Source organism: Sus scrofa, chromosome 5, assembly GCF_000003025.6.
Source record: "Sus scrofa isolate TJ Tabasco breed Duroc chromosome 5, Sscrofa11.1, whole genome shotgun sequence".
Taxonomy (NCBI): domain Eukaryota; kingdom Metazoa; phylum Chordata; class Mammalia; order Artiodactyla; family Suidae; genus Sus; species Sus scrofa.
The window spans coordinates 28,483,000-28,502,121 of NC_010447.5; the positions used below are offsets into that span (position 1 = coordinate 28,483,000).

The 19,122-nt window shown below is 41.2% G+C and overlaps 1 protein-coding gene across 3 annotated transcripts in view; it reads left to right on the top strand.

The window, feature by feature from the left end:
- Nucleotides 1-19,122, top strand: part of SRGAP1 (SLIT-ROBO Rho GTPase activating protein 1) — a 304,168-nt gene that overhangs the window by 182,045 nt on the left and 103,001 nt on the right. For all 3 annotated transcript variants that reach the window (XM_021091938.1, XM_013997691.2, XM_021091939.1), the window contains exon 4: nucleotides 858-920. In XM_021091938.1, coding sequence (XP_020947597.1) covers nucleotides 858-920 — 63 coding nt within the window. The remainder of the gene's footprint in view (nucleotides 1-857; nucleotides 921-19,122) is intronic.

Sequence of the window (19,122 nt, forward strand, 5' to 3'; positions counted from 1 at the left end):
ACAACAAAATCCTACTGTATAGCACAGGAAACTTTATCCATTATTTTGTAATACACTATAATGGAGAAGAATCTGAAAAAGAATAAATACACACACACACACACACACACACACACACACATTGTGTGTGTGTATGCACATATATCACTGAATCACTTCGCTATATGCCAGAAACTAACACAACATTGTAAACCAATTATACTCCAATTAAAAAAACCTTTGTAGTCAGTCAAATAGATATTTCAGAAAGGGAGAATTAATTTCCCTTTGGGTTTCTAACTTAGCTTTTTGGGATTCACACTGCAAAATTTCCCAGTGATGATACTGAGAGGGGAAACCAGATGCTGGAATTCATCTTTTAAGGGCTTAAGTTCTGCAACTCATCTTCTAAGCAAGCACAATGCTTCCCCATGCTTACTTTATCTCTCTCGTTTTTTAAAAATTTATTTTAGTTTTTAGCCATGCCAGTGGCATATGAAAGTTTCTGGGCCAGGGATCGAACCCACACCACAACAGGGACCTGAGCCACTGCAATGATAACCAGATCCTTAACCCACTGTGCCACAAGGGAACTCCTCTCCCTCTTGATAAAGTCTGAGTTGGATGGTGGGAGAGCCATTCACACTGTTGACTTATTTGCTTCTGTTCAGCCTGTGGTGACCGTCAGTACACAAATCTGTATTTAGAAAAGGCCATTTGGTTGAAGATGTTTATTCTATCAGGGCGCTGCTGGCCTTCCATTGTGTCAAGCACATTCTTCTATTTTAAGTTAGTGGGATTTTTAGGATGTAAATAATCTAGAAACAAATTTCTGTGACATTTCTTTAATATTCTTCCTTTATTTCTTCTTGTTTCAGAGCAAAGAGATTGCATTCCAACTTCATGAGGATCTAATGAAGGTTCTTAACGAGCTCTATACGGTAAGCATGTAATCTTTCTTTTGCAAAAATCTTTGATTTAGAATTCGGGCTTGCAGAAACACTTCTCTCATTAGAACTCATTCCAAGCTGTGGTGTGGCTGAATGCATGACTGGTTGAAATGTGGAACCGAGTGGATAGGTACATACTACTACATTCTTTGGCCTCTCTCTCCCAATTCAGGGAGCCTGTATTCAAGTAAATATGTATATGCAGTCAGAACATTTTAAGAAACTGAAGCATAGATGTCCCAAAAAGAATGTTTTTAATTGGTTGGATTATAGCTGATCTGTATATATATGCACCTCCAGAATATTTGAGGGGGTATCCATTTTTCCTTCTTGGCAATAATTTGCTTTTCAAAATTTAAATTTTATTCAGGTTAAAACATAATCAGAAGAAATTAAACAATTAAAAAAACAAAATTAATGAGGTTGCAAGTTGGAATTAGTCACATGCCTATGTAAATTCTGTTTTGTTTAATGATTTTTTTCTTTTTTTTTTTTTTTTTTGCTTTTTAGGGCCACATGTTCGGCATATGGAAGCTCTCAGTCTAGGGGTCGAATCAGAGCTGCAGCTGCTGGCCTACACCACAGCCACAGCAAGACAGGATCCAAGCTGAGCCTATGACCTACACCACAGCTCACGGCAATGCCGGATCCTTAACCCAGTGAGCGAGGCCAGGGATTGAACCAGCATCCTCATGAATACTAGTTTGGTTCATTAGCACTCAGCCACAACAGGAACCTCCTGTTTAATGATCACATTATTAAACGCAAGTTCCTTTTGGAGGAATTTGATGAGTTTTTATTTTATAAGAGAACCACATAATGAAAATTAAGTAACATTAGTTTGCTATGACTATAGATATTTGTGTTTTCATTGCACATTATTTGAATTATTTTACAGGCAAATTAAACCTGAAACGTTATTAAAATACGTTTTTTGATTTACATATTCATTTGTTTCTAAAAAGCTTGTGTGTAAAATGCAGTTTTCTAAATTAAATTGCTTTTAATGCTCCATTGATACTTGCTAATTGAAATAAAATATAGTTTTAAATTTTGTAAAATGAAGGATATTCTTATAAAATTCACTTTCCAATTTTTGTCTACATGTGTGATAAATTTGTATTTTTTATATAGCATATTTGCTACACCAGTACTTCGAATTGAATTGATGCTTCCTCAGTATTAGTTCCTCTTTCAGAAACTTATTAACTTTATATGCAATAGCTTCCCACTATAAGATTATATCCATATAAAAATACCTAATGAAGGTGAGTTTTTGATGATAGAGGCTGTTTATTAGCCCATGCTTTGTATAATTTGTTTATTTCTGATAACCTAAGGTATTTCTAGAAACCCTGAATTTAGAATTTAAAAGTTAAATGAGCACTGTGCCTCTTAGCCTTCCAAAGAAAGAAATTCTGTGCCTTCTTCTGTGCCTTCATCCATTGCACTATTTTTGCTTTTTAGGGCTACATCCATGGCATATGGAAGTTCCCAGGCTAGGGGTCAAATCAGAGCTACAGCTGCCAGCCTATGCCACAACCACAGCAACACAGGATCCAAGCTGCATCTGCAACCTACACCACAGCTCATGCAACACTGGATCCTTAACCCACTAAGCGAGGCCAGGGATCAAACTGGTGACCTCGTGGTTCCTAGTAGGATTGGTTTCCACTGCGCCATGACGGGAGCTCCCATTATACTATTTTAAGATGAGGGGTTCATGGAGTTCCTTTCGTGGCTCGGTGGTTAACGAATCTGACTAGGAACCATGAGGTTGTGGGTTCCATCCCCAGCCTAGCTCAGTGGGTTAAGGATCCGGCGTTGCCGTGAGCTGTGGTGTAGGTTGCAGACACGGGTCGGATCCCGCATTGCTGTGGCTCTGGCTCTGGTGTAGGCCAGAGGCTACAGCTCCAATTCGACCCCTAGCCTGGGAACCTCCATATGCCACGGGAGTGGCCCAAGAAATGGCAAAAAAGACAAAAAAAAAAAAAAGATGAGGGCTTCAAGGCACTTTCTTTGTGGTTCCATTTGCTTGTGCTTTGTTTTACCTAGAAATATACTATCAATCTCTAATACTTGAAAAAAAAAAATCTGCTGGTTGTCCCAGACACAAGCCAGTTGCTTGTGGTCTGGAAGTAGTAGTACTAGTCAGAGCAACAGATAAACCTGACTATCAAATACAAGAAAAGTCGGTAGAAGGTCATGAAGATTTTATCTCAGTGAGGAATGTGTCTAGAGAAATTTCTCCTGGACTCAGCCTATTAATTGGGATTAGACATCTAGGAGCCTCTGTAGTTGCATCAAGTAAGTTGATACCTCTTCAGAACTCTCAACATTATGAGTCTGAAAGCCTGAAGAAGCCACATTCTAGAAAAGACCACCAGAGTTGGAATAGCCCTATCAGTCATTTAATCTCTCAGAATCAGTTGAGGAGACAGGCAGTGTGGTTTTCTTAGGTAGTCTGGGAGTTCCCATCATGGAACAATGGAAATGAATCCAACTAGGAACCATGAGGTTGCGGGTTCAATCCCTGGCCTCGCTCAGTAGGTTAAGGATCCATTGTTGTGTGAGCTGTGGTGTAGGTCACAGATGCAGCTTAGATCCTGAGTTGCTGTGGTTGTGGCATATGCCAGCAGCTGTAGCTCCAGTTGAACCCCTAGGCTGGAAACTTCCATATGCCGCAGGTGCGGCCCTAAAAAGCAAAAAAAAGAAAGAAAGAAAAAGAAAAGGCAGTTTGTAGATCATTTTGAGGCTCTTGGGAGAAAATTTACTTTAGCATGCTCATTAGAGGTCAAAGGTCATGTTCTGTGGGGAAAGACCCTCATATTACACACATGCACACTTTAAAAATGATGTTTGGTCTTTTTTGCACTTGAAATTTAGATACATAAATTCTGTCTTGTTCAAATGAAAGCAGAATTCTCCTGTGGTGTAGTGTGTGAAGGATGCAGCACTGTCACTGGTGTGGCGTAAGTTTGATCCCTGGCCCACAGGCATGGCCAAGAAAAAGGAAAGACAGACAGAAATCTGTCCATAGACATACCCAGTTTACATTCAGAAGGAAAGAAAAGCTGAGGAGTATTTGAACAGGGGACCAGGGAATGTGGTTTAGGTTCTTTATTTAACCATTGACTGGTCATTGACAGATTTCCTTTTGAGTTGCATTGTGCAAAGAATTTTGTATAGCTGATGATGTAATAATGATTGTTGAAGTAACATGCATAAAATGTGTAACCTCAGGGGACGGAGGATGCTATGTAATTGCTTTGCAAGCAATTATTCACTCTTCCCTTTCTTGCAACCCTTGATACTACTTGGGAGTTGAGGAGAACACTTTTAACGCTACTGAACTTCTTTACACCAGTGCAACGCTTTATATTAAATGACAGTCAACCTTTGTGGCAGGCATTAGCCTTATGTGTGGGCTTCCCTGCTCCAAAATAGCTCTTATACAAGTCTGTTGATGATTCCAAGCATTTTATCAGAAGGTTGCCTGAAATAAAATACAAATGCCCAGAAGAATAGAAAGAGGGAGCTCTCTCTTGTGACTCAGCGGTAAGAAACCCGACTAATGTCCATAAGGATGCAGTTTTGATCCCTGGCCTCACTCATGGGTTAAGGATCTGGCATTGCCATGAGCTGTGGTGTAGATTGCAGACATGGTTTGGATCTGGCATGTCTGCTGGGGAACGATAGGCCAGCAGCTGCAGCTCCAATCAGATCCCTAGCCTAGAAACTTCCATATGCCTTGGATGCGGCCCTAAAAAGAAAAAAAAAAAAGAAGAAGAAGAAGAATAGAAAGAGATGCCTTGTGATCCTTTATACCTTAAAGTGAACCGAGTGTTATCAGATCCTTTGAGAGCAGATTGTATCCATGGGGCATGAAGGCCTGGACTTCTGAGCAGGAGAGAAGATGGTAGCATCTGAGTGCCATCTGGAAGGAAAAGAAAGGCTTTGAAGACATGCATCCCCTCTTCTGTGTTTCTGCCTCAACGTTGCCTTTATGTTTAGAACCTCAAAAATGGTTTGGACCCTCCGTTTGAATTCTTAAACTATCACAAGGGCCAACCACAGCAGTTAGGGTTTAGTTAGTCCTTGGGTAACAGAGGTACTCAGAAAAATGGCATAAAGAAGATAGAAGTTTATCATCTCTCTCAAATAAAAGAAGTTCAGAGGTTGACAACCCAGGACTGGTATGGAGGTTACATAAAGCCATCAAAGAATCAAGCCTCTCCTAATACACTGTTCAGAGAAACCTAATTGTATCTTTGTCCTTCTAATTCGGGATAGTTGCTGGAGCTCCAGCCAGTACATCTGTATTCCTGAGATGAAGAAAGGAGGCTCCAACAGATGGAGAAAGGAAAGAAGGGCAGGCCCTCTGTCTCTTAGAAAGACTTAATGAAGGCTCTCTATAACACTTTCATATACACCTCATTGGCCAGAACCATAGTTTCACTAGACTACAAGGAATTCTGGAAATTATGGTCTTTTAGGTGGCCAGCTCATTGACAACTAGTTAAAAATCAAAAATTTTGTTATTTGGAGAGAGAAGGGGAAGTATTTTTAGGTAACTAGCAATGCCTTTCAAAGTAGCTCACATTTATTGCAGGCGTACTGTATAGGGGTAGTTATTGTGCTAATAAGCACATTACTTCATTATTTTATGCAATCCTCACAGCATCTCTGAGGCCATTACTATCATTATCTGCATTTCACAAATAAGGAAACTAAGGCTCAGAGAGACTTGCCCAGGTTGCACAGTAAGCAGTGCAGTGGGTTCTCAAGTCCAGATCCGGCTCCAGAGCCTATGCAGGTCTTTCATTTTATCTCTGTTGCCATAGTTTTGGGGAACCATTCTCTAACAAAGCTCTCTGAATGGTAACACCTCCCTAATACCACAAAGCACCTAAGCCATTTGTCACCTGCTACTTTGTGTTTTCTTTTTTAAACTGCCTGGCTGAGAAGGTGCCCACCATGGGGCCAGGAATGGCAGGTGGTTGTAGCCAAGTCAGCTGGGCAACCTTCTCAAGTCATAAATGCCTGCCTGCCTCTCCCCAGACTCGTCCAAGATTCTGATTTACCAGATCCAGAGCAAGGCCCTGGCTTGTGGATTTTTTTTTTAAAAAAAGAAAACTCCTCTGATAATTCTGATTACACCAGTGGGTGGTGGTGGTGGTGGTTATTATTATTATTATTAGCCATGTCCTGCTGTGGCTTGAGATGAGATCCCAGACCAGAGATCAAACCCAGGCGGCAGAGATGGAAGCACTGAGTCCTAATCACTAGACCACCTGAGAACTCACCTCCTTTGTATTTTTTAGAGTCAATGGCATTAATGTTGCTTTAACAAAAAATAGATGAAAAATTGAACCTGTGCCTCAGTGGCAACCTGTACTTTAAGAAGTTAATTAAAAAATGTTAATTTAGGAGTTCTTTGATAGCCTCCTGGGTTTAGGCTTCTGCGATTTCACCCCTATGGCTCTGGTCACTGCTGTGGTGCAGGTTTGATCGATGGCCCAGGAACTTCCACATCCTATGGGTGTGGCAAAAAAGAAAGAGGGAAAAAAAAAAGAAATATTAATTTAAATGATCTAACAAAAAAGAAAAATTAAGTTAAAAATATAAAAACAAACTAAAAAGAAAACAACAAAAAAGAAAAATACACACAAAAAAATTAAAAACTTTTTTAAATGATCTAACAACTGAGACTCATTGGGCCAAAAGTAAAACAGTTAAGCAAGATCCTCAGACTCCCTTTCTAAATCTGATCTCCTGATTAACTTCCTTTTGAGTTTAACCCGTGAAAGAGAATAAAAAAGTAGAGTTATGAAAGCAAGGAAAGTGCTGTACTTTAAGGAAACAAAACTGACTAGACTGGGAGTTCCCTTTGTAGCTCATCGGTAACAAATTCGACTAGTATCCCTGAGGATGCGGGTTCAATCCCTGGCCTCGCTCAGTGGGTCAAGGATCCCATGTTGCCATGAGCCATGGTGTACATCACAGCCTCGGCTCAGATCTGGTGTTGCTGTGGCTATGGTGTAAGCCAGCAGCTGTAGCTCCAATTCGACCCCTAGCCTAGGAACTTCCTTGTGCCTCGGTGCGACCCTAAAAAAAAAAATTGGCTAGACTGGCAGCACATTTGTATTGGAACCTTAGCTCTCTTACCTGATCTGGCTAAGATGTCTCTCACATACATATGAGTGTTTATATATGAGAGAAATTGATTATAAGGAATTTATTCATGCAGTTGGCAGGCTGAGAAGTCCCAAAATCTGCAAGCAGCAAGGTGGAGACCTAGGATGTAGTTCCAGTCCAAGTCTGAAGGTCTGAGAACCAGGAAAGCTAGTGGTTAAATTCCAGCTGGAGTTCAAGTCCAAAGCAGGAGAAGACCAGAACTTACCCTGAAGACAGACGCAGAGAGCAAGCTCTCTCTTATTTAGCCCTTTTGTTCTGTTCAGGCCCTCCATGGAATGGATGAGGCTCACCCGCACTGTTACAAAGACTAATGTATTTATTCCACAAACAGGGTTTTGAATGCCTCCTCCTGTGCCAGACCGTTGTAGATGTACTGGGGATTTCGCCATGAATAAAAACAGACCATGTTACTTCCTCTCAAGGCATTTCTATTCTAGGAAGGAGAAACAGACAGTAACCAAATAAAGGAAGAGTATGGCAGGTGCAAGTGCTAAGAGGAAAAATAAAGTGAATAGAGATAAAGCATTCAGAACACTGTCTGGCACTGCTTAATACATGTCAGTAGTATCATCCTCTTTGTCATTAGTGGAGTGGGGATGGCAGCAGCTCTTTGTCTGCCTCTCAGGAGTCAAGGTGGAGATGAGGAGTGATAGTAATTACAGATGGTTTTTGCATATATATGGTTTTTCCTTATCATGGAGATATATTACATTTGTACAGAAAAAGGGTAACTTTCTTTGAGATAAACCAAGTCAGCAATAAACGTGAATTAGACTGTGATTGGGTTAGTGGAGAAACAAAAAGACAAAAATGGAACAATGGTGACACAAAAGCTTAAAGGGAACATTCAACACAAAATTTGCCTTCATCAGCCTGATGAAGGGCTCATCATAAAACAGTGGTGTGAAATGTTAAGCCTGTGCCCCTCATACCAAAATCTCAAAAGGTTATGCTGTGTTTTAGGAGAAAAACAATTTTTCTGTCCGATGTTAATATTTCTTTGCCTAGGTATTGCAGCATTATCCTCGGCATTTTAAAAAACAAGGTGCTTACCTCACCATCCTCAGTAAACAAATTCTAATAGAGATTAACACAGATGTCATGATAAATCCACATGAAGTTGATTGTTAATTATGTATAATTGATGAGCATACTCTCCGAACATCATAGACACACGTGACTAGCCAGAGTTAAGGGTAATCCATCCTCAAGTTCCATTCAATTAAGAGGAGAGAGCTGAGAAAATGAAGATTTATCCAACCCTTACTGTGAGGCACATACAGGATCCCATTCATTTCTCTCAGCAGCCCTGTGAAGCAGGTATTCCTAATTCCAAGGTTCCTAATGAGAGCCGGGGCTCTGAATAATTAGCTCAGAATCACATAGACACAAATGAGTGCTCCCCATCCCAGCCCCGTTCTGTACCCAGGGCCCATCAGTTCCCCGCTGGACAGCTGCCTCAGGGGTGGATGTGCAGGGCAGGTGGGCACAGCTTGATCTCAGATACAACTCAGAGTTGAAACTCTTACCCTGCACCCTCTGATTGCCACATATGAAAACTGGCTTGAGCTTCCCAGACTGTTGAGGTGGGTGACCAAATGAGCAAACGCAAACAGCTTTGCACAGTCAGCTCTGATGTTAGGATATGTTCACTTGGGGTGCTTCATTCAAACAGCGCATTTCATGTAGCTTTAATGTTATGTGTGTCAACACCACCTGTTTAAGCTGTGCTTTCGGACCCGGTGATTAGCGCCAAGTATCCATTACAGGATATTCCATGCACCTTTGTTTTCTTCCTTCTGAGCCCGGGCTCTGATTTGCCTGACATATGTAAATAGAGAAGGGCAGCTGTCCCAGTGCAAACCCGAGGCTACTGAGCCTCTTGTACAGGAGTTATGTGGAAAACAGGGTTTTTGAATGCACACAGGTATCCATCCTGGCCTTTACATATCTTTGAACCACTTATGTCTTTCAAACGTTCAAATAAAAAGCTAATTATTTCTTAGAGGAGATGGGAGGGAAGACACTGTTTGTTATTTCAAGGCCTTCCGTGAAAACTCCATCTCAGAGGACTTGCTGAGGAAAGCTTTCTTGGCTGGCTTTGTGAGCCTCCCACGAACCAGGAGCGAATGCATTCTTCTCTAATGAAGACACATGCCCAAGGCAAGGTGGAAAAGTCTTTCTGGAAGAGCCCAAGATACTTGCCACCTTGGATCAAAAGAATTTTCTCTGTACCTCAAAGAGGTTTTTAATTTTGTATTTTTTATCTTTGGTTAAGTATTTATTTTAGCTCCAGGGCATTTTGGGTATTTGAAATCTATATTTCTGGAGTGAAAATGAAAATTCATTCCTTTGAGAGGGGCTCCAGAGAGGCCTGGGTCTCAGAACAGAGCACTGAACAAAGAGAAATAAGATGTAAAAGATATGTCAAAGGCTCCCAAATTGAAAACTTCCCTGGAATACCGCATTCTCCGTGATGCCCCCTGGAAAACTTAAAAAAAAAAAAAAAAAAGTCTATGTAGAGATCTTGGGCTGACCAAGTGTTTTCCATGCATCCCTCCCCTGGCTTTACTAGACACTTAGATGGAAAGAAAGAAAGGTGTTAGGATCCTATGACTGCCTGCCAACTTCTGAATTCTAATCTTGGCCTTGACCCAGACTGAGGTTAGAGACCAGGTTCACCAGTTTAACCTGGATTCATTTTCCTGCCAAAATGATTGGGATTAATAAAATGTCCATTAGAAGGCTCTCTAGGGACAACTGTTTGACAGGAACTTTCTATGCGGATGTCTTTTTAGGACACCCTGCTTGTTAATGAGGTGAAAGGCTCCTAACTCCTTGCTTGGAATTTTTATTTTCTCTCTTGAGATTGGAGAAATAGATAAGATTGGAGAACTACCAATAAAACTATCTTTTAAAAGAAGTGAGCTGGATAAACTGAGAAAATTATTTGCCTCAGAAATGAAAAAGGAAGTCTTAGAAACTCTAGTTTGGTAAAAGTAAAAACATTTCTAAAGAATGTCTCGTGTCAAGAATCCTTCTCAAAGAGTATTTTATTCAAACTGTTACACTCTGAAGTATGATTTTTAAATGACTAGAATACTCTAATAGCAGATACCGTCATCAGAATGTTTTGTTTTTATTGGGTAATGAAAATACTTAGGTTCGTTTGCCATTATTCATCAAAAAGGAGTATGTAAGACATAGATACGGAAAAAAATCATGGACATTTTCTTTAGATTTAGTGTCTCAAGATGGACCAGAAATGTTGGCCAGTTGCAGTGTAGAAGTCATGTGAGGGAAACGAAGATCTGTTTGTATCAGGTGATGCATTTCAACATATCTGAACTCACACGACTCTCTGATAGAATTTTAGCACCGAATGGGCCTTTAGAAATGATCGCGTGAACCTCCTCATTGAGGGAGAACCTCATGAAGACTCAGATTGAGTGATTAATTAAAGTCCAGGTTGGAACTGAAACCCGGGTTTTGTTTTCATTGACATTAGCAGATAGGTTCCTACTGTGTAGATGCTACTGTGCTGGGAGCTTTAGGGGAGAGAGTACCAGTTCTGGAAGCTTTCAGTCTGGCAGATTAAACAAGGACAAAATAGGAACAGCTAACCTTTGTCAGGTTCTGTTCCAAGCATTCTACAGAATTAGCTCTTTAAATGCTCCCCCACAGCCCCACACACAGCCTCAGGGTAGGAGAGGCACAGAAAGGTTAAGACCCTTGTCCAAAGACACACAGCTAGGAAGTCTCAGACCAACAGAGTTTAAAGACTCACACACAGGACTCTCTAGGGATTTTTTGTTTTGTTTTGTTTTGTTTTTTGTTTTTTTAGGGCCACGCATGTGGTATATGCAAGTTCCCAGGCTAGGGGTCAGATTGGAGCTACAGCTACCAGCCTACACCCCATAGCCACAGCAACACAGGAGCTGAGCTGCATCTGTGACCTGCACCACAGCAAGGCCAGGGATTGAACCCATGTCCTCATGGATGCTAGTCAGGTTTGTTACTGGTGATCCACGATGAGAACTCCATCTCTGGTGATTTTAACTTGAGACAGACCATTTGTACCAACGGAAAGTTTCAGGCAAAGGGCTCTGGAGATCCAAAGAGAGAGATCTACATTGAAGATTAAGAAAACTTCAGAGGGGAGTTTCTGTCATGGCTCAGTGGTTAACAAACCTGACTAGTATCCATGAGGACGCAGGTTCGATCCCTGGCCTCACTCAGTGGGTTAAGGATCTGGCATTGCCGTGAGCTGTGATGTAGGTTGCAGACACAGCTCGGATCTGGCATTGCTGTGGCTCTGGTGTAGGGCAGCAGCTACAGCTCCGATTCGACCCCTAGCCTGGGAACCTCCATGTGCCTCAGGTTCGGCCCTAAAGAGACAAAAAGACAAAAAAAAAAGGAAAAAGAAAAATTCAGAGGAAAGGGTCTGAAAATGGACAGGATGCTAATCATAGGAGAGATGGAGAAGCAGTGGGGAAAGTTTTTGAGGAAAAGGGAACAGTGTGAGCCAAGGCATATGACTTAAACAAACGCAAGGCATGTTCTTAGGATTTTCCTCTGGGGCCATATCTAGAAGGAAAGGAAAAAAAAAATCAGAAGTGGAAAGATTTTAGGAAGGTACTAAATGAGATAATAAACAACATAGGCAGCAAAAAATGGTGAGACACCTAGTCAAAAGTTTGAAAACTCAAAAAGCCTTCTTGCATAGATTAACAAAGGCCTCTCACCCTTTTTTTCCTCTTTTTTTTTTTTTTTTTTTTTTTTTAATAAATGGAGTGAGCAGTATTGGATTTGAGAAACAGGCTTATATGTCAAATTCCAAACCATTTCTCATTAAAAACAAAAGACATCCACATCATTCTTTCCACTTTAGTTGATGCTACAATTCCGAGGGTTTCCGGGCTCTTATGATGTTAAAATTCTGTGTGTCTTGTGTCCTCCGCTTAAATATTTTGTATACTAAGCCTCATAACTTAAATGTCTGATACATGCATGTAATGTTGAAGACAGATGAAACATTTCCTTGAAATGAATTAAATATTTAAAACCGCAGGAGACTTTGCAAGTCTAGTAATTTGTTGGTCTTTCAGTATACATGTACTTTCCCCCTCAACATCGCCACCTACTTGAAACTTTCCCTTTGCCACTTCTGTTCCCTATGGCCCTGCTTAATATGTAGTCCAAGTGCCAGTTCATGAGGTTTTTGTGGTGGTTTTTTTTTTTTAGTAGCTTAAACCTGTATTTCAGGACCTCTGAAGTCTTCATGTGAAAACCCTTTGTGAAACAGGAACTTTCTGAATGACCTTCTCTTTCACTGACTTTCTCTGTTGACTTGTTGGGCAAGGATTAAGTCCCTTTGCAGCTCAGTTTCTTTGATCCATTAAACAAAGACCATCCCTCTGCTCTCAGACTTCAGGTGTATGAAAATAAACAAGGACGCATTGATGTGAAGCATTGGCTGAATCTATTGTGGGCTTTAAAGATAGGATAGAAGGTGGGGTGTTTTATTACTCATTGTAGCATCCATTAAACACTGCAAGTGCTTGGCATGTATTCATTCATTTTTAGCTCCACAACAGCCTTAGAGGTGCTGTTCTTATTCCCAGTTATAGGTGAGAAAACTATGGAAGGTGATAAAAGGCAAAACAAAGATTTGAACCAGGCAATCTGATTTCCTGAGCTTAACCATTAGAGCTGTGGAGACATGAAGCAGGTCATCTTTTAAGAAAGTGCCTCCCTCCCTTAGAGGGTGGCTGCCCAGCACGTGTGTGGAGAGGGTTTTTGATTTGCAGGTTTTTAGAATTTATGGGATGCAAATTTTTGGCATTTGTCCCACATCTCAGAATCTGCTCCCTGCCTCTAAGCCAGCTAAATGCAAAGTACTAAAAGGATAGTTGCCTCAGGTCTAAAATTGTTAGAGCATCATCTCTGTTGCATCCAAGTGATATACACTGAAGGGCTTGGAAGGGCCTTTCAACAAATTTATAGGTCCAGGAAAAACTGTCATCAATGAACTAGACCCGTGAAATATTCCTATGCATAGTGTTGGGTGCCGAGCTAGATAGAGGTCTCCATGGCTCTGTGTCAGCAGAGAGCCACTCCAGGGGCCTCTGGGAGAAGCTGACACCTGATTTTAGTGGCAAAGGAAGGATGGGCAGGACCCTCCAAAAAGCGATTAGCATGTGAGGAAAAGCACAGATGCATGAAAGCACATTTCCTGGGCAGGGAACTCCATGCACTTGAATATTGCCAGAGAATTAGCAAATCATTAATGTCAAAATAAAGGGACTGTTAAGCTGGACTTTCTTCAGATCCTCTGCTCTTACTTCTCTCTTTACGCCACTGTAAATGAAGTGCTTGAGAGGCAAAGGAAAATATTGTCTTCAAAATTGCAAAGTTAGAATTTCCTGGATAAAATGACATTTATTTCAGGGTGCCTTTATGGTGCAGTGGCTTAAGGATCTGGTATTGTCACTGCTATGGCACAGGTTCAATCCCTAGGAGCTTTCACATGCCACAAGTGAGGCCAACAATAAGCAAGCAAAAATGACATTTATATCATGTTAAAATCTCTGATGATTGTGAAATGGACAGCTATGATTACTTATTTATTATTTACTTATAATATAGATTACTTACTTATTATTTACTTATAATATAGATTACTTATTATAGTTTACTTATTTATTATTACCATTGACAACAGGTATAATCAAAGTCCATTTTTTTGCATATGCATTTCCAGTTGTTCCACCACTACCTGTTGAAGAGACTATCCTTTTTGCACCCAATTGCCTTTGTGCCTTCATCAAAAATCAGTTTCCCAGAGATATGCAGTCCTATGTAGCTTTATAATAAGTGTCGAAATTAGGTAGTGTTAGTCTTCCAATGTTGCTCTTTTTTTTCCCGAAGTTGTTTAGGCTGTTCTAAGTCCCATGCATTTTAGCATCAGCTTGTCAAATTCTACCAAGACACCAGTTTCTGGTGTATTGATTGGCAATGAGTTGAGTTTGTAGATCAACTTGGAGACACTACACCAAACTGTTAATTGATCTCATGAAAAATTATTTTTAGGAGTTCCTGTCGTGGCTCAGCGGTTAACGAATCTGAATAGCATCCATGAGGATGCAGGTTCAATCCCTGGCCTTGCTCAGTGGGTTAAGGATCCGGCATTGCCATGAGCTGTGGTGTAGGTCACAGACACAGCTTGGATCCCGCATTGCTGTGGCTGCGGTGTTGGCCAGCAGCTGCAGCTCCCTTTCGACCCCTAATCTGGGAACCTCCCTGTGCCGAGGGTGCAGCCCTAAAAAGACAAAAAATTATTTTTATAAACTAGTATAAATCAGTAAGGAATAAAATATCATTGGATTTCTAGTAGTAGAATATAATAGAATCACCTAGTTCAAGACTTGTTTGTGGTACACAGTATGGGGCATAAGAAATTTTTGCTGAATGTGCCTGTTCTTTGAGGGTTCATTTGAGATAATCCAAATTGATAACCCCTGCCTGGGACTCAAAGTCTTATATTAGAAGCTGTCTCATGTGACTGCTGGAAATAGAGCTCACCCAGATTAAGATTAATAAATACAGGTTGCCTCTTGTACAAATAGAAACATTTTCTTTTTAAGAAGGCAGAAAACAATTTAGCCCCTTTAGGGCATAAAAATTTTAGAGGATAAAAATGAGTCATTTTTCATTAAACATTTTTTATGAAAGTAGCAATATCTTGCAAAACCCATGATAATTTATATTGCCATGTAAAAAAATTGTTAAATTTGGCACTTTGAAAAAGATGACTAATACCCTGCTTTAACTTAAATATAAAGGGCAGAGATAAAAGCCTGTAGCAAATCTGCGGGTCAGCCCTGCAGCTACCAAATAGTTCCCAGGTTTTCCACCTTAATGAGCATTTGATGATTGATCACTAATCAGTTCAAGACCTAATTAAAGTCACCAGAGTGATAGATATCCCAGGAGTAGATTCATCAATATAATAGTGCATTAGACTCTCCAGGCATTGTTCATTTCTAGATATTTTCTGTGCAGCAAAGCAGATGAATTACGGCCCCAGAACCCATGGAGAATACTGGAAAGAATGTTAGATCCTCGGTATGGTGTACAGTTTGCTGCCTCAAGTCAACAGAAGCAGGAGATCATTAGTATAATTTGTTGTTACCCTAGTTTTTCCTTTTGGTTAAAATTTATCTGCCATCTATCCTGACACTGGGGAAAAAAAAAAAAACAAAAACAAAGGCTCTTCAGCAACTAAGTATATTTTATGTATATATGTACTTCCCTAAATAATCAAGTCTTGCGGCATGTAGTTGTTGCAAGATGAACAGAAGAAATTATGGACTCCTAGAATTTTAGAGCTGGAAAAGTCCTGAGGGATGACATGGTCCAGCTACCTCCTTTATAGGTAAGAATGCTGTGGGCCAGAAGAGTTAAACAGAGCCTTGCTACAAGGTCACAGTCAGGGCATGGCAGACTGAGGGTTCACACCCTTGGCTGTTCGGGACATGAAAGCTCCTCCTATTTCTGCCGGCTCTTGAAGACTCTCCTTGACAATGGAGAGGAAAACAGTAAATCTCCAACAGAAAACCGCAACATGAATGACAGTCTGAAATGCTACTTTCGTATGGACTGCTAAATGCCATGCCAAGTTTTTTTTTTTCTAACCATCAAATATTCTCCTTTCTAGGAGATAGATGTAAATTCTCATGGAAAGAAGGCTTCTAGTTAACATGATCAGTTGTTTGTTTGTTTTTTTTTTTTCACTATGACCAAGCCTCTAGTTTGTACTTTTTCTTTCATTCCACACTTTTCAGAATGTTTGAAGTGCGTAGTTCAATTTGCTTGCCCTCCCCCTAATTTTGGTCCTATAGGGAGACCTCGTGTTGGCATCTCTAATAGATGAAGGTCACTCTGAGTGTCAGAAAGACTGAGGTTACAAAACTGCTCCGCAGCCAAGCTAGGACCGAAATTCATATTTATTGGATTTCATAGAGTTCCGCTCTTTCCATTAAAATGTTGCTCTTTATAATTACTCCTGAACCAAAATTTTTTAACACTACACTGAACAGGACATAATTATTTTTTGTGTGACTTTCTTTAGGGTTACTTTCTCCCTTTGCATATGGGTTTTCTGATTTTCCCTTTGTTTTGTGTGTTGCTCTGTCATTCGGTTGGTTGACAGTCCCTAGCCAACAGAGCCCAGAGACCCAGACAGTGCCTTTGGTTCAAAGCATTTGTTTGGATTATAAATATAATTTGATGATAAATTCAGACTGCTATACTGATTTCATTTCAGTGGAGCCACAACATACCTCGAGAGTTCTTTGATAAACTGGCTTTAAAGACAGGATCTCATGCTATTTAATTGTTCATATGGAGCTATTTGCTATTTTCCAAAGAGCTTTGCTAAAATTTTTACCACACACATAAATGGAAATATTGCTTTTATTTCCTTCCCTGGACCTCTGTTGGAAATGATGGTCTTTCCAATCATGCAGAAACCATTACCTATTGTTAAAATGAAATATTTTGTGGTAACTTTCTTTCAAATATCAATAGCTGACATTCACCATGAACTTGTTATACGTCAGGCTCTTTTTTCTGTGCTCTTTACATGTCTTGACACATCGAATCCTTCCAGCTTCCCAATGCATGCAGTGAGTAAATAATGTCATGCTGATTTAAAAGTGAAAAAATGGAGGCACAGAAAAGTTAAGTTCCTGTCCAAGATCACACAGTAAGAGCTGAGGCAGGATTGGAGCCCAAGCAGTCTGGTCTGTGAGTCTAAGCTCTTAGTGGCCAGTATGCTGTCTCCCAAAGTGAATTCTCCTATGTTACTTTGCAAAGATAATTTCGTGAATTCTGCTTTCGTTGACTCCGGGAGAGCCATACAAGCCTGGGGAAAAGAGGTGGGAAAGTTTGTCATTATACAATCCTCCTGACCACTCATTACCTCAGGGTTCAGCAACTTGGTCACCCCCGATGCTACAAATGAGAATAAGAAATACTGCTAAGTGTCACTCACAGGCCGTAAGTGGAAGATGAGGCTTTGGGGATAGGAACGGAGATCCACGGAGGGAATTAACTGAGTAGCATTCATATGAAGGGTGGTCTTCTTGTGTCTTTAAATTCTTTATAGAAATAGAATGTATTCCCCTCCCACATCACTTTTCTCTCCAAGTGACTTCCCAGACTTAAATAAAAGCAAATTGAAAAGAAGCCTAGGAATCCTCCACCTAGCTCCCACTCAGCCTACCAAGGTCCAGGACCGCCCATGCCCCCATCCCCATTGGTTTTCAGCAAGAGCTGGCCTGCGCTCCTGTCTTCCTGCTGGATAGGGGTTGTGTTTTCATCTCTAGCCTCGGAGTCTAGCACAGCGCCTGGCTTGTGAATACTCAGTAGCTGTTTGGTGGATGAGTCAATACAGATCAATATACATTGCTCCCTGAAACCTGGGCCATTATCCACTTAGTTGTCTGGTAATTGTTGGCATACATTGAAAAGGGTGCTAAGGATGAGATGGTTGTTGTGGTAGGCTAGAGCCGTTGAGAGTGTGACTTCAGGCGGTGTGTTGTATGAACTTGTAGGTGTCTTTGCCATCAGCTCCTGGGTTCTCATCACCGATATATTAGTTTTTAAGAGGTTTTAGCCATCTGGGTTGCAGCGTGAAACAGCAAAGAGAGTCCCCCATCAGGTCTGTCTTTGTTGCACTCAGCTTCCCAGCTGCTTTGTCTTTGGGAGGCAGTGACCTGCACCTCTTTGCTGGATGTGCAGCCAGCTAGTCTAGCCCCAAAGCCTGCACACTTGCTTCTCCCATCACACCTTAGGAACCTTCAAGAGTGAGAACTGCTACCCTGTTGCAGGTTTCCATTCATTCTTTCACTTAATCCCAATTTTACCTCAGTGGATGGGGGACTCAAGAAAGTGAAGAAATTTGCCCAGCTGATAAGCAGTAGCACCAGAACTCAAACCCAGATCTGCCTGGCTCTGTATACATCACCAGGGTTGGCTCAGTTTCCTTAACTAAAGAGCAAGAAAGCTCAAGTCTGCAGATGGTAAGACCACAGCATGCAGTGTGGTGAGTGCTCTCCTGTGGGTAGTTCCTGCCCACCACCTCGATCTAGCTAAGCCCCAGAGATACATCTTGGCCCAGCAGAGGCCATAGCCTAGATAGAGGGACTGAGACTATGCAGGGCCCTGGAGGAGCCAGGCAGCTACAGCACAGTTCCTGGGGCTCAGCCTAGGGTGGCCTGGGAGCCCTGCTTTCCCCATGAATGGAAGGCTTCCTGGGAAACGACAGGAATGGGCTTCCAGGCCGGTGGTCCTCCCAGATGATTTTGTTAATCTGGCATGTGCAGAAACTCTCGTGTTTACACTAACTCAGTACAGTTAGAACCCTGTCCTGTATTGATTGTAGAAAAGAGATGTCTATCTCATGTTGTTGATTTTTTTTTTTTTTTTTTTTTTTAGGGCCGTACCTGTAGTATATGGAAGTTCCCAGGCCAGGGGTCAAACTGGAGCTGCAGCCACCGTCCTACACTGCAGCCACAGTAATTCCAGATCCGAACCACGTTTGCAACCTACACCATAGCTCACAGCAACACCAGATCCTGAACCCACTGAGCGAGGCCAGGGATCACACCCCCATCCTTATGGATCCTAGTCAGGATCATTACCCCTGAGCCACGACAAGAACTCCAGGTTGTTGATTTTTAAGGAAATCCAAAGAAGGTATTTTAGTGGTTGATGGATTTAGTAAAACAGCACCCTGTGTGCGAAATTAGGAAATATGCTTTTCACCAGCCACCCCCAGTTTTTTGTTTGTTTGTTTGTTTGTTTTGAGGGGCTGTGGAGTCCACTGTTACTATATTTCACAGATGATTGAGAGCTGTGTTCATCCCATCAGTCCAGTCCCACGTATTTATTGGTAGTTCTAGATGCCAGGGATGGAGAGAAACAATGG